Source organism: Onychomys torridus, chromosome 8, assembly GCF_903995425.1.
Source record: "Onychomys torridus chromosome 8, mOncTor1.1, whole genome shotgun sequence".
NCBI lineage: Eukaryota > Metazoa > Chordata > Mammalia > Rodentia > Cricetidae > Onychomys > Onychomys torridus.
The window spans coordinates 70,981,131-71,003,964 of record NC_050450.1 but is presented as its reverse complement, the minus strand read 5'-3'; the positions used below and the strand labels follow the sequence as shown (position 1 = coordinate 71,003,964).

Here is a 22,834-nt window from a genome sequence, read left to right as displayed (position 1 = left end):
CATTGTTGGGAGTCCTGTGAGAAGACCAAGCTACACAACTGTCAGATATATGCAGAGTGACTAGGTCAGTCCCATGCAGCCTCCCTGGTTGTCAGTTTGGTCTCTGTGAGCTCCTATGAGCCCTGGTTAGTTGCAAATCCATCTGTCTTCTCTGTGGGGAGTTGAGACCATTGATGTGCAGCGTTCCCATTGAAGGGTGTGCATTGGCTCCTGTTATGTTGTTGATCTTCTGAGCCCTGTCTTTCACTGGCTTCTCTTCTGTTCTAGCATCACCTGTTGTTTCCTGTAGTCTCAGAGTATGTCTTTCTTTTCAGACCTCAGGATCCCTTTGAACATCTTTGGTAGAGCGGGCTTAGTGACCATGAATTCCTGATCCACTCATGGAAAGTTTTTCCTTTGCCCTTCAATTATGAGAGATAGTTTTGTAGTTAAAGTAGTCTGGGTTAGCAGTTAATTGTCTTTCAAAGGTTGAAATACATCATTCTAATGCCTCTTAAATTTTTCTAGATGAGACAGTGTATCCAGCTACTTGCTTCTATAAATTATAAATAACAACTTTTCAATGTACTCATAGAACTGTAAGATGTAGGTAAAAGAGATGTCTACTTAAAAAGAGATTTATTTTTTATTTGTGTGTGTGCCTGTGTGAATTTATGTACACTATGTTAATGCAGATTAATGCAAGACTGTGTTCAATTCCATGCACTTGAGTTATAGCTAGTTGTGGGCTGTCTGATGTGGGTGCTGGGAACCATCTCTCTACCCCAGAAATCCCATTTTTATTTTCCAGAGGATAAACATGAAACAAACTGTATGTGACCAGAATTTGTACTGTGCTTAATTGTTTGATTTCAGAATGCTTTATGGGGAAACCTAGTTATTTCTGAACTGTGAAATTTATTTGATCTCTAAATATATATTCAAAACATTTCAGAGGTAGTCAACTAATTAAACACACTTGCTTTTCTAGCTAGTTGCTTTTCTCGCTCTCTCTCCTTGCTTGACAACTTTCTGTTACTTCCCTCTGGCAGGCTGTGTGGTTCCAGGGGCTGGAGCAGTGGAAGTCGCAATAGCCGAAGCTCTTGTCAACCACAAGCACCGTGTGCAGGGAAGAACTCGCCTTGGAATCCAAGCCTTTGCGGATTCCTTACTTATTATCCCGAAGGTACAACTGTCTCCTGGCCAGATAACAACTGGATATGCTGAAAGATCCTTGATTACAAATTGCCCATCTTGCCCAGCAGTTTGCAGAGTTAGAAATGTACTTATTTGCATTTCCTGTTGTGTTAAATATTTTACAAACCCAGAAGCAGAGCGACTGTGGGGACTGAAGCAGTCAGGTTTTCCTTGGGTCCAGAGGCAGTGCAGAAAGTTCATTACTGACCAATCCTAACGAACAGTTTGGAACTTAAGTTTTGTGAGATTTTTATTTTTAACATAGATTCTTGTTTTGTTGGGGGCATCCAACATGTTATTACTTTAAGTTGTGAGAAGAGAAGAACTTCGAAATGTTTAGCGTTCCCAAATACGACCAGCTTGAATATGTTGTAATTTCGAGACAAGGAGAGAGGCAGCTAGAGGATAGAGAACTGTCCTTCCTTCCTCTCTGCCCTCTGTTAGTTGTCAGCCATGTAGAAATATAGAAAGCTGTTCCCAGCATGTTGTTACCATGAATTAAACCATTATTAACCATCCTAGCAAAGACTCAAATAATTTATATCAGAATTACTCACAATTTGTGGGTTGCTTGTGAATCAGATGTCTATTTTTTTTCTTTCCTCCAAGCAGCAAAGTCATTAAGTAATGATGTTGACATGAATTGGTGGCCCTGGCACACAGTGGCCCTTATCTCTATCAGCTGTTAGTAGGGAAATTAGGCTGTTATGGAGTAAGGCATCTCCATTCAAGCTGCTGTAGTTCATGGCTCTCCTTCTGAAGCCAAGGGCCACACAGTGCTGTGGATGCTCTGCTTCTCCCTAGCGAGTGCTGGGAAGAACAGGAGGACATGCAGCTCAAGAGGCCAGGGGAAACAAGAGGGATCTTAAATCTTTTTTAAGAAAAGAAAGAAGCTGGGTGTGGTGGCATGTGCCTAGTGCCAGCACTTGGGAGGTGAAGCAGGAGGACTGGGAGCTCAAGGCGGTTCCTGCTCCGTGAGGGGAGAAGGAGTTTGAGGCCAACCTGGACCACATGATGCCTTGCCTGAAAAATATGTGGGAGTGGGGAAGTCTGGTCCTTGGAACTTAGTGTTCTGTACACAAGGGGAGCTGTTCAAGTACAAAATGTGCTAGGGAGATAAAGCAATCATTTAGTTTAGGTTGGGCATGGGATTCTTCTAAAAGAGGTGAGCACTGTATTGCGATTGTGTTTTCACAAGACTGAAGAGTAGTACCTTACTTTTGTACTTCATTTTCAAATACATATGTAAAGGAATTCCACACATACTTATTGTTTTTTTCATGAAGGTTCTTGCTCAGAATTCTGGTTATGACCTGCAGGAAACATTGATAAAAGTTCAGACTGAACATGCAGAATCAAAAGAGCTTGTGGGCATAGACCTGAATACAGGTAAGAGATTGAAGGAAACTTAGCTTTACTCAAGAGATTGTTCTTCAAGAACCCAAATCTTATAATGAGAGTGGTAGGTTGGGATATTTTGTTACATCAATCTTGATTGCATCTAGCTTACTCCAAAAAATATTTAATGTGTTTAGGTGTTTTTGCCTACGTGTATGTCTGTGCACAATGTGCATGTAGTACCTATGGAACTCAGAAGAGAGTATCAGATCCTCTGGAACTGGCCCTGAACCCGGCCGGGTACTCTGCAAGAGTAACAAGTGGTCTTAACTGGTGAAACATCTTACCAGCCCTGAAACAAAAGAACTTTTAAATGTGGGTTCTGGGGACCAAACTCAGACTCAGTCCTTGTGTTTGTAGAACAGTCAATGACTGAACTATCTACATCTCCAGTCCTCTCTGCCCTTGCCAATGTTTAAAAAGATATACTTATTGAGTGCTTATTATTTGGATTCACACTGGGCAAAATAGAGCTTCTCTTGTAGTGAGTGAAAACAGGCTGTAAACAATAACTTTAACAAATAAATTATTTAGCTTCTAAGAGAACAATAAAGTTGAATAAATAAAAGAGCACAGTGAGGATGATCATGAATGCTAATTAAAGAAGGTAGGAAAGGGATGAAAATTACAACATTTGTTCAGTATACACTAAGAAAACATCTACTGATGAAGCTGAAGGAAATGAAGAGTTAGCCATGGGGGCGGGGCAGCTTTAAGTGCTCTCTCAGGAGAGGGCACAGCCAACGGGGAAGGAAGGAGGGAGGAGAGGTGATAGGTCAGATACAGTGGCATGTGGGCAAGTCTGAGAACTTGGGCTTTTGTTTTTTAATCCTTGCAGTGACATGGGAGCAATTTTGAGCAGTGATGTGACATAGTCTATTTAAAAGGATCACTCCGACCACTCTCCACCCTATGGAGAGGAGTTAGCTAAACAACTAGTACATTAGAATTGCACTAACAGTGGGAGAAGACTAGATAGAGCTGGTTGTGGACTGAGGGACTGTTCAGTTTTGGCAAAGTCTAGTTTGAAGTACTTATGGTCTTTTGGAAAAAGTTGTTTGATATATTGAGCTCAAGAAAAAGATACATGTTGGAGGTAAGAGAGTTATCAGGATGTAGATAGTTTAAACCCAGAAAATTGGATGAGACCTCCTGGGAAATATGTTGTGCTAGGTAGTTTTATGTCAACCTGACACAAGCTAGAGTCATGGAGAGGAGGGAGCCTCAGTGAAGAAAAATGCCTCCATAAGATCAGGTTGTTGATAACCCTGTAGGGTATTTTCTTAATAATTGATAGGGGAGGGCCAGCCCATTGTGGGTGTGCCATCCCTGGGCTCATGGTCCTGGCTTCCATAAGAAAGCAGGCTGAGCAAGCCAGTAAGCAGCGCTCCTCTGTGGCCTCTGTGTCAGCTTCTGCCTCCAGGGTCTTGAGTTCCTGTCCTGCCTTCCTTCAATGATGAACAGTGTGGAAGCATAAGCTGAATAAACCCTTTCCTCTTTAAGTTTCTTTGGTCATAGTGTTTCATCACAGCCATAGCAATCCTGACTAAGACGTATGTATAGTGAGAGAACAGAAGAGTCTTGGACTGGATGGGGGTTGCACAGTGAAAAGAAAGGGGAGCATGGTGTCTGAAAGGCAAGAAGGAGTTGTCAGAGGGATATGATGAGCTGCCAAGCAGTAGATAAGGCTGGCGAGAGCCCATAGCACTTAGCACAGAGGTCATTGGTGATCTTGACGAAAGTAGTTCTGTAAGAGATTAAATATTGTTGGACTCTACCAGTCAACATTGACAGGGTATATCAAGATTGCTGTATTAAGAGGTTTGTTTTTACTTTGCAGGGGAGCCGATGGTAGCAGCAGAAGCAGGAGTTTGGGATAATTATTGTGTGAAAAAACATCTTCTCCACTCATGGTAAATTGGCAAAGAAGAGAAAGACCTTCAGGGATATACCTGGTAGCTTAGAACATTTCCTGTTATCTTTGTTTTGAAGACATTGTGAAGTGTTTGACACTGTAGTTGCCAGCTGCTGAGACTAGCTTTTGTTTTCTTACAGTCCCCTAAGTACTGCAGCAGTGTAAGTCCCTGGAAAAGCTAACCTAACCCTCACTGTGTGAATGGGAGGGGAGGCAGCAAGTCCTACAACAGTACCGTCTGTGTGGCAGGGAGGAGCAGTGACATGTGACAGTTAAGCGCAGCTTTGCTGGGGTATAAATTAGACTTCTACTGAGTCAACAAAGCAGCCAAAATTACAGTGTGAGGAGGGATGCTTCATTCGTTCACGATGTCTTTGTTTCATAAACTCTCACACCAACATAACCAAAGGAAAAAGTGCCCAGCACTGCCTGAAGATTGCTGGAGAGACACAGGCATGCGCTGGGAGGCTTGACTCACTCTCACCTTCTCATCCTTAGCACAGTGATTGCCACCAACATTCTCCTGGTTGATGAAATTATGCGAGCGGGGATGTCTTCTCTCAGAGAGTGATTGAATTCAAGATCAATTCATCTGGAAGACAAGAGAGCATGCATGTCATATCCAACACCGTCTTTTGGCCTTAACTGTTAACAAAATAAATGTGGTGTGTATCTTCTGGTCTCAACTGTTTCAGAAACACTTAATCAAAGTATAAAGAACACACAAATTTTCCCAGTAAAAGAATAATAATGGTAATATTTTTCTGAGTCTTAACTCCCCACCCTATAATATATGTTATTTCTGCTTTCATAAAATAAAATGTGTCATGATGCCTATACCTTCTGGCACAGGTTTTAGAGTATCCAAGTCAATTTCCAGTTTATCAGAGATCTTAAATGTAGTAAGATAAATGTTCTCTTTTCTTTCCAAAGCCCTTCAGTAATTTCCTGCTGCCACTCTCTTAGGAATGTGGCATCATGTGTAATAATATAGGTTTCTCATGCACAGTCCCTAGCCCAAGCTATTTAGTATATAGTTTGTTATAGTTTGCTTAGCCTCTGTGTAGCTTGGGCTGGAATTTAAAGTCCTCCTGCCTTAGTGTCTAAGTGCTATAAACAAGTTCCAAGAACACACCTGAGACATTTTAATATCTTATCAACTTGGATCCAGACAAAGAACATGGACAAAGAACCTACCAATGGTAGGTATGACAGATTAACTGGAGAGCTTTAAACAGATGGATATCAGGACTGTATATCTATAGACTAGCTACATTTGAACCAAAAGCAATGTTCTCATAGAGCCGATGCTAATGAGCCCTGCCTTTCCAGAGGACTACCTTGTTGTCCAGTCAGGGCTATCAGAGCCAGGGCAGAGCAGAGGTTGCTGAAAAGAGCAGGGTTATAATACCAGCACTAAATGGTTTTGAGATTTATTCATTTATTTTAGGAATTTTGGAGTGCCCTAGTGTGTTTCATGTTCATCTTTTTGGTTATTTCTAATTCTACATAACTTTAATAACCACATGGTGAAGTCCTTTGTACATGTCTTCTGGGAAGCGAAGTGTCAGTTTAGTCTTATATTTACTAAGTAACTTCTCAAGTTTCTTAGTCTCTCTGCAATTTCCTGTACCTACAGCCTTTGAGTCCTAATCCTAATTTTTTTTCCAATGTGAATGGTAATGGTTACATCTCACATCTGGAAATTGCCTTGGTCACTAATTCTACTGAACATGTTTTTCATAAACTCTTGGCCATTTGGTTTTTTAAATCATCATAAATGGTGTGATATGGGAAGATGTGTGTGTGTGTGTGTGTGTGTGTGTGTGTGTGTGTGTGTGTGTAATTTGATATTCTGCCTCAAGAAATTTCTCTCTACTTAAATAATAAAGAAGTTGTCTATATTTCATATTAGTTTGTTTTTTCCCATTTGCTTTTGTACATGACATGATGTGACTCTAAATACTTGATATGATGCCACCAAGTGCTCTTCTGCCCACTTACGTGTGACAACACCCTGTTGTATACCAAGGTTTATTGTATTCCATTGGGCCCGTGACCTTTTCTTCTTAAAATTCTTTCTTTCTTTCTTATTGAGAGAGAGGGAGGGAGAGAGAGTGTGTGAGTGCATGCTACATCATGCATGTGGAGGTCAGATGACAACTTGTGGGAGTCACTTCTCTCCTACCACAACGTGGGTTCTGAGGATCAAACTCAGGCATCAGGCCTGGCAGCAGGTGTCCTTACCCATGGAGATAAGTCATTGACCTTGATCAGATTTTCATGATTGGAGAGAACACCAGTCCTAAGCATTAGACACTGGGGAAGCTAAGTTTTCATATTTTGAGTTTGTTTTGATTTAAATCTCTTGTTCCTTTTTTTCTGTTATATTGTTGTCATATCATCACTACATGGTTTTAATTCTTAAAACTTCACAGCAGTAGTCACCCTAACTAAGACACCTTCCTTCCTTCCATCTATTTTTGCTGTGAGATATTGGCAGGTAGCTACATAAGGTGAAATATGTTTCTTCCATTTTGCTACGAGTTGAATTTTTGTTGTTGTTTTTTGAGTTTAAGTGATTTTCTCCATACAGTGAGATGTTTTGCTTTAATGTAGTAATGTGGTCACCTGTTTTAATAGGGTTTTTTGAGACAGGCCTTACTATGTAGCACTGGCTGGTCAGAAACTGGCTATGTAGACCAGGCTGGCCTTGAACTCAGAGAGATCTGCCTGCCTCTGCCTCTGCCTCCCAAATGCTGAAATTAAGGGCATATTTATGCCACTACATCTGGCATATTTTAATGCATTAGTAAACTAATTTTTCATTCCTGAGATAAACTGTATTTGTTATGATATACCATATTCATCAGTTGTGACATGCATATTTTTCATACTTCATCATTTCTGTAATTAGGATATACTCTACTGACAATGGCATCTACTAATTCCTCTTAAACTTGGTCACTTGTAATCCCTGGCAGATCTCTTACAGACCATTTGAGGAAGGAAAATGAATGTTGGTTGACCAAAGCCTTACTGTTGTCATTTTCTGGCAAGTCAAAGACATCTTCAGCATCAAAACTTAGAGAATTGGCACATGCCTTTAATCCCAGCACACAGGAGGCAGAGGCAGGCAGATGTCTGTGAGTTTGAGGCCAGTCTGGTCTACAGAGTGAGTTCCAGGACTGCCAGGGCTGTTACACAGAGAAACCCTGTCTTGAAAAACCAAAACCAAAACAAAACAAAAAACAAATAAACAACCCTTAAAGAATGCATTAGTGGGGAACAAACCAGAGATATAGTAAGACTCCCAAGAAATCTTGAGTTACCATCTCTTGATTCAGGAATGATACCAGCTGTGTTGAACAGTGACTTAGAAGAGTTGGACTCCAAATATGAAGTTTGAAGAGAACCTTGTTTATCTTGCCTATGTTTTATTTATTATGAATTCACTGACCATGATCTGTGGCAAAGAATATGTATAAACAAATCTAAAAAGTTCCTCTGGTAAGTATAAATAAAATGTATGAGTGTCAAGAAAATATTGTCATGGTTGAAGTGACAATATATTTTTCTCTTAGTATATAAAGAGATGTTATATCTCATAGGCAGTGATGTTTTAGATTTGATGAAATATTACATTTTATGCATTTCTGGGCTTAATGCTAATAAATATTTAGAAAGTTTTTTGGGGGGTGCATTTTTATTGAGTTGATAACTCAAACAGCAGCAGATAAGCAGTGAGTGAGTGAACTTCCTGTTGCCACAAGCTGATACATGTAGGTTTCAAATGTGCTCAATGCAGCACTGGCTTACACTTGGCTTATCCTTCTACTTTGTTTGGTGTCAATGGCCTGTTAGGCTTCTGGCATGAGCTGTGCAGGGAGCTGCTGTCTTTCTTGTGGCACAGTTTGAGTCATAACAACCAAGGGCTATCTGTTTCTTGAAAGCTTGGACTGGTCTAGTAGTTTCTTAAATGGCAGATAGAGTTTTGACTCAATTTTCTTTATTGCTGGAGGTCTCAGATTTTCTGTCATTTTGAGACTTTCAGTAATTTATATTTTTATAGAAATCCATTATAAAGTGATTTTTTCCTTAAAGTTTATTTTGTTTTATGTTCGATGTGCCACCTCTTTTGATGAGGGGATTGAGAAAGGAACCTTTTTATTTTTATTTGTTATATGCTAAAGATTGAATCCAGAGCCTTCGGCAAATACTCTGCCACTGAGCTACATCCCTAGCTCCAGATAATATTTTTCTTCCTTCCTCCCTCCCTCCCTCCCTCCTTTCCTTTCCTTTCCTTTCCTTTCCTTTCCTTTCCTTTCCTTTCCGTTTTTGTTTTTGTTTTTTGAGAGAGGGTTTCTCTGTGTAGCCCTGGCTGTCCTGGAACTTGCTTTGTAGACCAGGCTGGCCTCAAACTCACAGAGGATAATATCTTTAGGTGGTGGTTAATTTTTTATTATAAAATTCATTATTTGGTTAATTTTTCCATCATTACCAACATGTTGAATTTATTTCTAATATATATTGTTGATGTTTTTACTTACATTTATAAACTTTTTCCCCTTTCATTGTCTTCATTTTTAAAAATTATAATTGCATTGGGGGACACACAGTAAGCATGTGGAGATCAGAGGATAACTTTGTGGGGTTGGTTCTCTGCTCCCACTTCTGTATGACGAGTGCCCTTAACCAGCTGAGCCGTCTTTCCACAGCACCCACTTCTTTCACTGTCTGCTGTGGTGTCCAGTTCTGTCCAGTGCCCCTCTCTCTCCTCGGCTGGTTTGAAAATGATACATCCGGACCCCAAACTCCTGTCATTTTTATCACTTTATTAATTATCCAGTGCCAGTTCTCATCTTTGCTTTCCCTTTCTTTCATTCTCTATTCTCCTCTCATTTTCCTTCTGATAGACCTTCCCAGGGAACATAAATGAGACTGTTTTTGAGAGAGGTCTCTGTGCCCCAGCTTCTAGAGAGGCTGATTGTTTAGGTTACCTAGTTGATTTATTTGCCTCTTTTTATTTGTAATTCTCCCTTTAGGCAGAGGTCTCTCCTCTTCCCCCACTCCACAAGTAACACATAATGGCTATGGGGCACTATGAAAATGAAATCTATCAATCATGAGCATAGGTGTGTAATTTTACACTAAAGGAATAGAAATTTTTCAATAAGATCATAGCAAAAAATTGACCAAACTTAGGGGTAGAGATGCCCATCCACATATAGGAGACATTGGAACATCTGACATACAAGACTAGAAAAGAACCCCCATGTCATAGTTAAAAACACTAAATTTAAAGATCAAAGAAACCATATTGAAAGCCACAACAAAGAAACAAATTATGCATAAAGAGGCCCATCAGAATAACAAAAGAATTCTCAATACAATCCTTAAAAGGAGGGTTTGGAATGATGTCTTTCAAGATCTGAAAGACAACTGCTGCCCACACTACTATACCTAGCAAAACTATCATAATTGAAAAAGAAAAACTTTAAACAAAAATAGACTACAAGAATTGATGATCAGTAGGCCAATGCTACAGAAGATACTTGAAAGAATAACATAGATGAGGCAACAGGAGAGACTAAAACACCTACACTAGTAGTTACACAGATGAATAGTGAAAAACAAGATACTGGGCTGGGGAGGTGGTTCAGCAGGTAAGTTTTTGCAGAGGACCCAGTTTTAATTCCCAGCACCCACATGGTGTCTCACAATCACCTGTACCTCAAGTTTCAGGGAATCTGGTGCCTTCTTCTGATCTCCATGGGCACCAATAGCATTTGTTGCTCTTGCAAAGGACCTTAGTTCAGTTCCCAGCCGCAATATAGGGTGACTAATGAATAATCTGTAATTCTTAACCTCAGGGATCTGAAGCCATCTTCTCGTCCCTACCAGCATTGTAGTCATGTGCACAAATCCATAGGCATGCATGTATACACACACACACACACACACACACACACACACACACACACACACACACACACACTTTAAAAAGTCTTAAAAACAACCAAACACAGCAAAACATTAAGAATTAATACACAGCTTTCAATCCCTGACTATAAATGGTCTTAATTTGCCAATCAAAAGACATACTGGCTGGGCAGTGGTGGTGCACGCCTTTAATTCCAGCACTCAGGAGGCAGAGGCAGGTGAACTCTGTGAGTTCCAGGAAAAGTGCCAAAGCTGCACGGAGAAACCTTGTCTTGAAAACAAACAAACAAAAAAACTAAAAGATTGGATTTAAAAAAAGAGGATTAGGTCAGTCAAAATGGCTCAGTGATTAAAGGTGCTTGCTAACAAGCTTGATGATCCGAGTTGATTGCCTGGGACACATGTGGTTGAAGGAGAGAACCAATTCCTTCAGGTTGTTCTTTGACCTCTAGCTTTACATGGCACACACAAAATTAAAAAACCCTTAAATGTGAAAAAGGCTGAAGAGATGGCTCAGTAGTTAAGAGCACTGGCTGCTTTTCCAGACCTGAAGTTCAATCCCCAGCATCCACATGGTGGCTCACAACTGTAACTCCAGCTGCAGGGGATCCAATGCCCTCTTTTGGGCTCCAGGCACGTGGTGCAAAGACAGACATGCTGGCTGTCCTGGTTACTTTTCCACTGCTGTGATGAGAGACTACAACCAGGGCAGCTTATAAAAGAAAGCAGTTAAGAGCTTGCTCACAGTTTCAGAGGGCGAGTCTGAGCTCATGATGGCAGGAAGCACAGTCACAGGCAGGCAGGCAGGCAGGCAGGCCTGGCATTGGAGCACTAGCTGAGAGCTTACATCCCAAGGTGAAGAGAGACATTGGACCTGGCATGGGCTTTTGAAATCCCAAAGCCCACCCCTATTGACACATCTCCAACAAAGCCACACTTCCTAATCCTTCCCCGGACTTCCACCAATCATTCAAATACGGGAGCCTATGGGAGCTGTTCTCATTCAGACCACCACCTGGGCAAAATACCTACCCAGATACATAAAAATTAAAAGTTTTAAAATGTGAAACAAACAAACCAGGACTCATCCATTTGCTGCCTCCAAGTTATGCACTTCACTATCTAAGTCAGATAGATGAAGCCTGAGGGTGAGAGGATGGAGAAAGGCATCCCAAGCAAACTGAACCAGGAAACAACAGGTGTCGCTGTTCTAATATTTGATAAGGTAGACCCCAAAGCAAAATTAGAGATAAAGAAAGTCCCTTCATACTGATTAATGGGATAGTCCATCAAAAGAATATTACAATCCTAAGCACACTCACCAAACATAGGTGCATCTAATTTTATAAAACAAACATGGCTAGAGGTAAGGACATAGATCAACCCCAGTATAACCATATGGATGACATCAACCATATTCACCAATAGGCAGGCCATCTTGACAGTGAACAGTGAGACACTTGAGTAAATGACAGATCAAATGGACCTCATAAACAATTTCATAGTATTCTACCCTAAAAATACAAAACACATTCTCAGCAGCCCATTGAAGTTTCTCTAAAATAGACCACATAGTAAGATACAAACTAAATCTTAATAAACATAGGAAAATTGGAGTATTTCCATGTATTCTATCTGACCACAATGGAATAAAACTAAAAATCCACTGCAAGAGAAATTATGGAACACATACAAACTCATGGGTATTGAGCAATACCCCATTGAATAACATGTCACTGGAGGAATCAAGAGGGAAATAAAAATTCCTAGAATTGAATGAAACACAATCTACCCAAACCCACGCTACAATGAAAGCAGCCCTAAGGGGGAGTTTACAGCTACAAGTGCTTATATTAAAGGCTCAAGGAGATTTCAAACAACAATGCACCTTAGGGTCCTGAAAAACAAGAAAAATCCAATTCCCAAATCAGTAGAAAAAACAGGATAGGAGGTGTGTGTGCCAGGGAATACATTCAATGCACCAGATACATATCTACATATGCACACACATTTATATATAAAAGTGTCTTGTGGCACAGTACTGTGCACAATGAATATTCACAATTGCAATAATTAAAAACTTGACAGTTGGATCTGTAATTTTCTGTTCTTCCAAAAAGTTTTTTAAAAATTTAAGGAAGTTTTTTTTTTTCTTGTGGTACATCAATGCTTGTTAGAGGCTGTGTGTGTGTGTGTGTGTGTGTGTGTGTGTGTGTGTGTGTGTGTGTGTGTTTTACTGGAACTCTGACCCAGGACCTCTGCATATGCTGGGCATATGTTCTACCTCTGACCAAACTCCCCAGTGAAACAAACGCCTAGCCCTTCTTTTAAATGTATTCTTTAAAAATTTTTAATTAGGTGTGAGGATTTTGTCTGCACATGTACATGTGCACCACTTAAATGCTTGGTGCCCATGGAGGTCAGAAGAGGGTGCCAGATCCCTTGAAACCGGAGTTATGGATGATTGTGAACCACCGTATGGATGCTGGGAGTTGAACCGGGGTCTTTTGCAAGAACAAGTGGCTCTTAAATGCCATCTCTCCAGCCCCTTGAAATGAGTCCTTATCAGTGTTTAGACTTCGGCATCTGCTCACTCTTCATTCACTGCTCTTGGCCTTACTGCTGTTCTACTGCTGGGTTCTTCCCTTTGAGGTCACTCTGGGGCCACAGCTTCCCTCCTCAGCCCTGCAGTGCGGCTGTGGTGGGAGTGCCCGGTGCGTCCCTCAGACTGTCTCCATCACCCTTTACTGGCTGATGGTAATTTACCTGACTAGGGAACTCTCACTTCGCTGTTTCCTCGGCGTTTTGAAGACATGGTCCCACCGTTTTCCGAGACCACATTCTTTGTTCGTGTGATACACGTTTCCAAGTTCCCTACTGCAGGAACCTGTCGTGATACACTCAAGCATGGCGTAGCTCTCGCGCGCGCTTCGGTTTCTTGCCACAGGCTGAGCAGAGCACATTCTCTGCTTTCAGTCCCTTTGCATAGAAACCAGAGCAGAATGGTGGATCATATGGTAGTTTCATTTTTCTTTCTTTCTTTTTTTTTTTTTTTCCTGCATTGCCATACGTTTTGCAGGTCCAGCAGTGATGGGCAAGGAGCCTGGGTCCCTCTACATCCTCACCAACAGTTACTCCTGGCCAGAGCCATCTTAATAGATGGGAAATGGCACCTCACTGTGAGCTGTCTGTCTTCTGCAGCATTTTTATGTCTGTAAATTGGGGTGAGGTGACGGTTAGTCCACATCAGTAAGAGTTGCTGTGCGCTGGAACTGCTAGACCTCTGGATTTTTAATGCAATTTGTCTAACTCATTTTTCTATCTTTTGGAGAGTATCCAACTTATAAGTACATAAAAAATTCATGACAGTTCTCTTAAAAATAAAAAAAGCCTTTATCCTAAGATTGTTTTATAAATCTCCTGGTTTCTGTTAAAGTATCATGGAGCCAAGCATTGTTATCCCCCTATCTGCCATTCTCCTATTTGTTTCTCACCTCTTTTTTTTTTTTTCTTTTACAATCCTTTCTGTAACAATAACTATTTCTCTGCAATCACTTTATTGGTGCCATCACTATGGCTTTATGTTTTGATCCTGTCTCAGAGTCATACATAACTACTCTCCCAGCCTCCCACAGTATCACTGCCATCTCAGGGGTTTGGCTCAAGAACGTAATTCAGCCTAATATCTCTAGGTATTAAGGCCTTGTAACAATCCATTCACTCTGCCTTTACAGCTGCCTATATAATTGTCAAAGAGATCCAGGGGAGCAGGGATACAGTCATTAAGGGCATTCGTGGCGATTCTGTAAATAGCCTTCCTTTTCTTAGTCTGTTCTGGATTCGGGGGTCTTTGAGATTACCAGTGAGGAAATAAAGTGCCCCATGAATTAGATTTAATCTCCAATCATATTTTTTTTTCCTGGCCAGATGTTTAGACTGTACAGATGGCCCTTGATTTGTGGTTTGGTTTATGATACTTCAACTTTAAGGTGGTGGAAAGTGATACGCATTTAGTAGAAACAGCACTTCAATTTCTGAGCCTTGATCTTTTTTCAAGGCCAATGACATGTATTACAACACCCCCTAGTGATGCCAAGCAGCTTTAGAGGCCCAATCTCCAGTTAGCCATCCAGTCATGAGGGTAAAGATGGACAATGTACTGGTTGGCAGGTCAGGGATAGTAAATGCTTTAAAAAAAAATCCAACAACTTAATTTTTAATGAAAATGTTTTATTGTATTTTATTTTTATGCATGTGGGTGTTTTGCCTGCACATATATCTATGCAGCACTGTGTGCTTGGTGGCTTCAGAGGCCAGAAGAGGCAAGGGAGTTACAGGTGCTTGGGAGCTGCCAGGTGGGTGCTGTGAGTCAAACTTGGGTCCTCTGAAGAGCAGCCAGTGCTTTTAACTGTTGAGCCATCTCTTCAGCCCTCTGAATGCACTTTGACTTATGATGGGTTTATCAGAATATAGTCACAGTATGTTGAAGAGTCTCAGTATAGGAAAGGAGCAGAATTGGAGATTGGGGTTTAGGTGGCTTCAGTGAAAAGCATACCCTGCTAAGTGAACCCTACATGGGGTGAACTGCAGCTTCCTGATCACTCTACTCTTTTTCTCTCTATAAATCTGGCCTTTTATATTAATGTTCTTGTTGCTGTGACAAGGTCTCGAAGAAAGGAAGGAAGGCTTTGTTCTGCGTCACAAGGAGTGCCGTCCAGCATGGCTGGAAGGCACAGTGGCAGAAGCATGGAGTGATTGGTCACAATGTACTGCCTCCGTTTTATTCAGGCCCGTGGAATAATGCTGTCCACATTTAGGGTGAGTCTTCTATTTCAATTAATGTAGTCTAGAAACCCCTACCCAGACAAGGCCAAAGGCTTGTCTTGTTGGTGAGTCTCGATCTTGCCACACTATTAACCATCAAACTTGGAGACCCAAACTAGACCTTTGCAGGAGGATATTATATGTAAGGACACAGAGAAAGTAAGAGTCAGGGTGCTGGCATTTCCCTAGAGCCCCTGGATGGTAAGAGTCTTTTCTCCGTGGGCATAGCCAGCCATCTTCTCCATGCTCAGCAGAGTTCTTGACAGTACAGAACTGAAATGATGATAGTCACAATGGGAAATGGCAGTTTCCTCTTGTCTGGAATTGTGTCAACATGTTCTAAGGACTTGGTCCAGGAATCAGATGGTATCACCTCCTATCTGCCCACTGCCCAGGCCAGCATAGAGCCCGGGGTCTTGTTGGACAAATAGCCTGTGCACTTGAATCTGGCTCTTGTCCATGCCTTGGAGATAGATTTAGTTACAGAGGTTGAGAAAAATGGTTGAGCCATATGCTCACCTGGCAGGTGCTACATAAAACCCTCATGGTGTGTAATAGAAGGCTTTGAAAGCAGAGAACCTAAAAGCATCTTTCCCATGCCCTTTCTGCAGTAGCTCTGGGATTGTACAGGGCAGTTTGACTTCAGGGTAGTGTTTGTGGGCTACAGTGAAATTGATGGGGACAGCATTATTCATCGAGTTTGACTATTCTGTCTTTTCTAGGATGCTTCATGCCCCTGGAATGCAAGCACTGAAGGCTAGTACTGATAGGAATTCTAGCCATGCCCCCATGACCACGCATGTGCTGTCAAGATGCTTAGTCATTTCTAGGGCCTTACATCCTACGTTCAGTGTGCTACACGGTCACGTAATTTGTACGCAGCGTGATCATGTAATCTATGCGCATGCATGGCGTAGCTACATAGGCTCATATACACATGCACCAGGGAGTCCGTAAAAGGCAGACACCATGTATTCTCCCGGCTCTTCAGCATATGTCTTCCAAATAGTCCTAAGCACATGCTTTCCTGTTCCTTCCTTCTCCTAATAAACTCTTAGAGTGGGTTTTGTTGTGCCTCCTGACTTTTTCTCGCAGGGTAAATAGCGCCACATAAAACTAACAAGTACCACACTGCATTCCTTATTAAAAAAAAAAAAGTCCTCTTTCCCCCACATTTTCAGATATCTTTTGGAAGATGTGTGACTACTGAAGGAAACCACTCACTGCTGCGTGTATATCACTGTTTAGCTTGGTTCTTTGCTTTCACTAAACTTCAGTCTCCAAAACTCTTCTTTTCTATGCTACACTCCCAATACAGTGGGAGAATATGATAGGCTAGCCTGTGAAGAGGAGAATGCTGGAAATCCCTCCTTCTTCATGGAGTTGTCTCCATGGAGAACGGTGATGTCAGCAGCTGAGAATGCTGACTTGGAACCACAGTGAGATGGGAGCTCTTACTTCATCCCTGCCCCTGTAGTCACTGTCTGCCCCAGGGCCATTACTTAACTTTGGTCTCTGCCTCCCTTTTCTCTAAAAGAGAGATGACTGTCGTCAGAAATAGCACATGGAAATTGCTTCTCAGAGTGCTCAGGCAATTCTTTGAGCTTAACAACGAGTTATTTTTATTATCTATTGTGTGCATAGGAGATGGGTCAGATATACAATTTTTAATGTGCACAGAGTAAACTCAAATGACAATTCCCCTGAAGATTTGGGCTCCAGTGGTGGAGAGATGTTAATACTGCTTTGCCTTTGGCTGTGCTTATCGGGGCAGGTTGGAGAGTGTGGTTAGTATTGTGTTTCCTGGTTTCTTCCTTAGCGGCATTCTCTGGGTCTCTGCCCTAGGAGTGGTATTGGTGACCTTGCATTAGTGGGGCTAAAAAATGGCTGAAAGGCCACAAAGCCTGTGAAATCATCTCCTCCACAAGGGCAGGGCAGTACCTAAGTACTTCTGTCAGTCTAAACTTTCTAGGGATGTGCCTAAGCTTATGCATACATATGGGTAAGCTAAGGATATACGTTTTTAGAGTACCAAGGATATCTGGACAGATGTCAAACTTTCTTATCTCCTGAGGTTCAAGTTCTGACATCGGCATTTAATTTCATAGCATTAAACATTATCTACTTTCTGAGTTTTAAGTGCAGATGTATGAGAAAAGCTTGTCATGTGAAGGGCCTGTTTGGTTCTCAGTTGGCATCTGGGAACTTGGGTTTGTGAAGTCTTCCTACTATCCTGATAAGAATATCTCACAGAATCTACACTGTCAATATGGTTCAGTCTGTTTTGAGAGTCTGGAGTTTGAGTACACGTTAGGCCTAGGGTTCCTGTGTGACCAGCCATGATCCTGTGTACCAAGTCTCTGGTGATGCCCTGCTTATTAATATTTCACATAACATAGTTCTTTCTGGAGAACTTTCTTTGTATTATCTTTCTGCAACAAGATATAGCCACACAGGTGCTCTGTGCTGACCACAGGTCTTCCTTGTGAATCATTCAACTTGGGTGTGGCCTAAGGGGATCTCTGTCATAACAAAGAATTTTTGTCATCACACATGGACACACACACATACACACTCACACAGTTATAAAAAAACTGAGTAAAGATCCTTAATAAAATATTAGGAAACCAAATTTAACGCTCATTGGGAATTACCTGAGTCAACTAATGTAATATACCATATTAATAGAACAAATGACCAAGCCACATAACTGTTCCAATATACATGTTGTCTTAGGGTTTCTATTATTGTGAAGAGACACTATGATCACAGCAGTTCTTAGAAAGGAAAACATTTAATTGAGACTAGCTTACACTTTCAGAGGTTTAGTTCATTATCTTCATGGCAAGAAGCATGGTGGCATGCAGGCAGACATGGTGCTGGAGAAGGAGCTGAGAGTTCTACATCTGGTTCTACAGGCAGCAGAAGGAGACTGTGTGCCACACTGGGCATAGTTTGAGCACACTTCCTCCAACAACCCCACACTTATTCCAACAAAGCACACCTCCTAATGTGCCTATGAGGGCCATTTTCTTTCAAACAATCACACATGTACAAGCCTTCACAAAAATCATAAGAACTCAAACTTAGAAGAAAATTTCCTTTTCCTGAGCAACAGCGTCTACAAAAACCAACCATAAGAAGAAAGACTGTACACAGGGGTGGAAGCCCCAGTGCTCTCCCCCTGATCAGGAACATAGCATAGCAAATTGCTGTGGATGTCACTCTGTATAAAAAAATGCTGATTGGCCAGTAGCCAGGCAGGAAGTATAGGCGGGACAAGCAGAGAAGAGAATTATGGGAAGTAGAAGGCTGAGGCAGAGAGATGCTGCCAGCCACTGCCATGAGAAGATGTTAAGATACCGGTAAGCCATGAGCCACACAGCAACATATAGATTAATAGAAATGGGTTGATTTAAGATATAAGAACAGTTAGCAAGAAGCCTGCCATGGCCTTATATATAAGTAATATAAGACTCTGTGTGTTTACTTGGTTGGGTCTGAGGCTGCGGGACTGGCGGGTGAGAGAGATTTGTCCTGACTGTGGGCCAGGCAGGAAATCTCCAGCTACAGTAAATGCTCAAGTTTACCCTTCAAGACGGGCCCAGAAAGTCTCAGTCAGTGCTGTCCGGGAAATAAGAAAAAGAAGCAGGACTCAAAGTTGAACCTTTCTGGTTCTAAAATCCATGACCCTTCCACCCTTTTGGTAAGAAGGTTGGATAACTCCCTCTCAGGACTTCATGGAAGGGCACAGGAAAAATGTCTTTTCTAGACAATGTGACCCAGCCTCCAGAACATTCTGAGGAGTAGTTAAGTACAAGTATTGCTGAGAAAAGGGCACCTGCTGAGTTTGAGAGAGAATGAGTTTATGGGGCTTTTCTCTCAGTGCCCTTGGAAAAAAGTGGCAGCTTGGAGCTTAGAGCCAGAAGAGGTGTTACCTGGGGCTTAGCTGTGTGTCTTCTGCTTACCTTGGGGATAATTATCTGCTATTGTACATAGATAGAAGTGGAGATCTGCTGTGATGTTTCTCTCCCGTTTGTATGTATTTTTGGAGATAGACTCTTACTATGGAGCCCAGGCTGGCCTCAAGGTCATGGTCTTTCCAAGAGCAGAGGTTACCGGTGTGTGCCATCACACTTGGCTTTGTGGTGTGCATATCTAAGAAAAGAGCAGGGAGCAATACTACTGCAAGTACCACGAGGAGCCTAAACCAAGCTGGATCCTTGATTCCATCACAGGACAGAGTTTCAGGACAAGCCAGAGTGAAACCAAAAGTTATTATTTAGAGAGACATACAAGGAGAGGACAGAACATGTCTAAGACACGTTGTGGGCTTCTCCAGACAGAGTAGCATTTAGGAGCCTTTGCAATGCATATGTATGATTTTTGTAGACTTCTAAGTTATGTTCCTCAAAGGATATAATTTTCAACAAGTCTTAGTGACTATATAGCACTTTAAGTTTAAAAACTAAGCAGAAACAGGGCTGCCGAGATGGCTTGGTAAGTAAAGGTGTTTGCCACCAAGCCTGAGGATCTGAGTTCGATCCCTGGGACCCACATGGTAGGAAGAGAGACATCATTCCTCCACCTCTGTGCACGTGGCATGGCACATCCCACAAAAGTTAAGTAAATACCTATGAGTGGATTTCTTTTTGTAAACAAAATGTAAAGTAGTTTCATGGGGTGCATTGTTTAGGGTTTGTGAGGAGCCAGGAGGACTTTTCACACAGTTAAACTCAGGATCACAACCACTCTGGCCCTAAGGAGGTACAGTTTGTTGTTTTCTGCATCCTTATTTGAAGCATCTTTAGGAAGATAAGCAATTTTGACGTTCTCTGTTGTGACATTTCTGATCCCCAGTTAGACTCTAGTGTGAGTGGCGGCTTTCTGTTTCCTGTCTTTCTCTCTATCCCTCCTCAAGACTGCTGCATCTGGTGATGGATTAACTGATCCCAGCAACCTGACTGAGGCCAGCCACTGAGATGGGGAGAGTACCAACTCTGAAGTGATGCAGGAATTTGCTTCTCTTTCAAGTCCAGAAGCCCAGCGATCAGAACTGGGGCATTCTCATATCACCTAGAGTCCGGGTTCCTAACTGTTCTGACCATAATACTTTTCTTGGTGGGGGTTGTTTTGAGGCAGGGTTTCATTGTGTAGCTCAAGCTCTCCTAGAACTCTCAAGTTTTCTGCGTCAGCTTCCCTGGTGCTGGGATTCCAGGTTGAGTATATGGATTTCATCCTCAAGGGTGCCTTTTGATCCAGGATGCCCTCTGAAACTTCAGCCGCTGCCACCGAGTTCCAGGCAGGAGGCAGGAGACACAGAGGAAGGACTCCCTTCAGCAGCCTCGCTGCTTCCTTTTAGGGAACTGTCCCAGAAGTCTGGTTGAGTGATTTCCTCTAACATTTCTTTAGGCAGAAATTTAGCCCTATGGGTACACTTAATTACAGCAGAGACTTTAAAAATGTAGTCTTTAGTTAGATGCGCAGGCAATAAACAGAGTTCTCGGATGTAGAACAGGTTCACTGGAGAGGTCTCAGCCACACGTTCCCCGCTGAGCTGATGGAAGCCTTCGGTGATATAGTACATGAAAAAACCAGCAAGCACGGAGCCCATGGCTGCTCCCGCACCTTCCTCCCCTGCTGGAGTGCTTTAGCCAGGAATTATGGGGCTGTACAGAGGATGTAGCTGACAGAGGCACTAACCAAGGGATCTTTTCAAGGTCAATGCTTCTTGTTTAAATACTTAGCTCACCCCCCCCCCCCCACACACACACTAAATAGGGACCCGTTAGGTAGCATTTGAATGTCTAAATTAGCACAAGTTGAAGTTAGGCAGACCTTGTATTTGAACCCCTCATCCCACCCCCAAGTAAGCTCCAAAATGTTGGTACTTCAGGTGTACACCATTAGGCTCACCTAGCTGGGCATAGGACCTTTTTGTTGTTGTTGGTGGTGGTTTTTGTTTTTTTGTTTTTTGTTTTTTGTTTTTTTGTTTTTTTTTTTTTTTTTTTTGAGACAGGGTTCCTTTGTGTAGTTTTGGCTGTCCTAGAGCTAGCTCTGTAGACCAGGCTGGCCTTGAACTCACAGAGATCTGCCTGACTCTGACTCTGACTCTGCCTCCCGAATGCAGGGATTAAAGGCACGCACCACCACTCCCTGGCTCAGCATGTGACTTTGGATCTCTGTAGCATCTTCTTCATATGTAGACTGGGATAACAGCTGCTCCACAGAGTCGTTGAAGGGGTCAGCTCAGCAGGCACTGTGTAAACTTCCCAAGCATGGAATGAACAGCACCACCACGGACTATGGAGAGGAAATGGTATGAAGCCAAATTTGTTGCCCAAATTTTGCCCTCCCTCTCTGCCCAATCTGCTTTGAGTTGCCTCTGACCAGGTCTGGTCCTGGACATGCTACCCAGTGGCTATAAGCGTAGATTCGAGCCTGCCTGTCTGGTTTGAATCCCAGCTCTGCCACTTTATTGGTTACTCAAGTTACTCCACTGCTCGGCCTGGATGTTCTCATCTGTGACCATGAGCACCCATTCCATGAGGGCTGTTGGGAGGACAAGGAGACCACAGAAGGCTTCAGAACTGCCATTTGACGTCTTCCTCGTCTCTGCCTGACGTGTCCACACTTTAAGTTCCTTTTTGTTCCCTTTCCTGTGGAAACTCATGGTCTCTTGTCCACCACTGGTAAGGAGATGTAACTGGCATGTCATCTACCCTCTTTTCTCCCAGCTCCATATTTCAGGCTCCAGAAATTCTAAGTACTATGCTCAGTTTTCAAAGCAACTTTACACCATCTTTTCTGACATTCATTTCAAGTTTGTAGCTAAGGATGGCCTTGAACTCCTGATCCTCCAGCCTCTGGCTCCCAGAATTATGGGCATGCACCAGCACACCTGGCACAATGGTCATAATCTACTCAGGGAGGCAGGCTTTATTCTAATGACAGTTTCTAACAGTGTCGACTACAGATAAACACAGTTTTGGTGCGACTCTGGGTCCCTGACTTGGAGATCAGACCAGCTCTTTGTGGGAGAATTCAGTAGATATTCAGGCCCTGCTGGTTCAACTCCATGGACTTTATGATCCATTCAAGCCTATAGTTTATGATTCTTCTATCGTTATCTTCCTCATGAGGACACTAAGGCTTAGCGACATGAAATGACTTGCTCAATATAGAGATCTGGGGAAGGAGAGGCTCATCTAATTTGTACAGAGCATGCCCTTCCACCTCCTCCTCCTCCTCTGTGTTGGCACAGAGCCAAGAATCTCAGGTATGTGACTTTCTCATGCCCAGAACCGGCCATGGAAGACCCAGGTGCTATATACCACGTGCACCATGAAGGAGACAAGGCTAGAGGGCACAGTTCCCCCTGCTTCTTGCTCAGGCATCAGCTCCTAGTCCAGAACCTGTTTAGGGCTGCTCCACCCACCTCTCCCCATCCTCTATATTTTGCTGCAGGCTGTTAAGGGCCCCCCAGTCTGCACCATCTCTCATTAATTAAAAACGTTACCAACCATCTGTTTGAGGAAGCTTTTGAGAGGGGTCTGCCTGCTTGAGGCTGCATTCTCC

The 22,834-nt window shown here is 42.4% G+C and overlaps 1 protein-coding gene across 1 annotated transcript in view; it reads left to right on the top strand.

The window, feature by feature from the left end:
* Cct6b (chaperonin containing TCP1 subunit 6B) overlaps positions 1–5,175 on the top strand; it is a 48,366-nt gene extending 43,191 nt beyond the window's left edge. The window contains exons 11-14 of the mRNA XM_036197426.1: positions 1,032–1,165; positions 2,463–2,565; positions 4,415–4,487; positions 4,988–5,175. Of these exons, the coding sequence (XP_036053319.1) occupies positions 1,032–1,165; positions 2,463–2,565; positions 4,415–4,487; positions 4,988–5,060 (383 nt within the window). The 3' untranslated portion in view covers positions 5,061–5,175. The remainder of the gene's footprint in view (positions 1–1,031; positions 1,166–2,462; positions 2,566–4,414; positions 4,488–4,987) is intronic.
* The last annotated feature ends 17,659 nt before the right edge of the window (positions 5,176–22,834 follow it).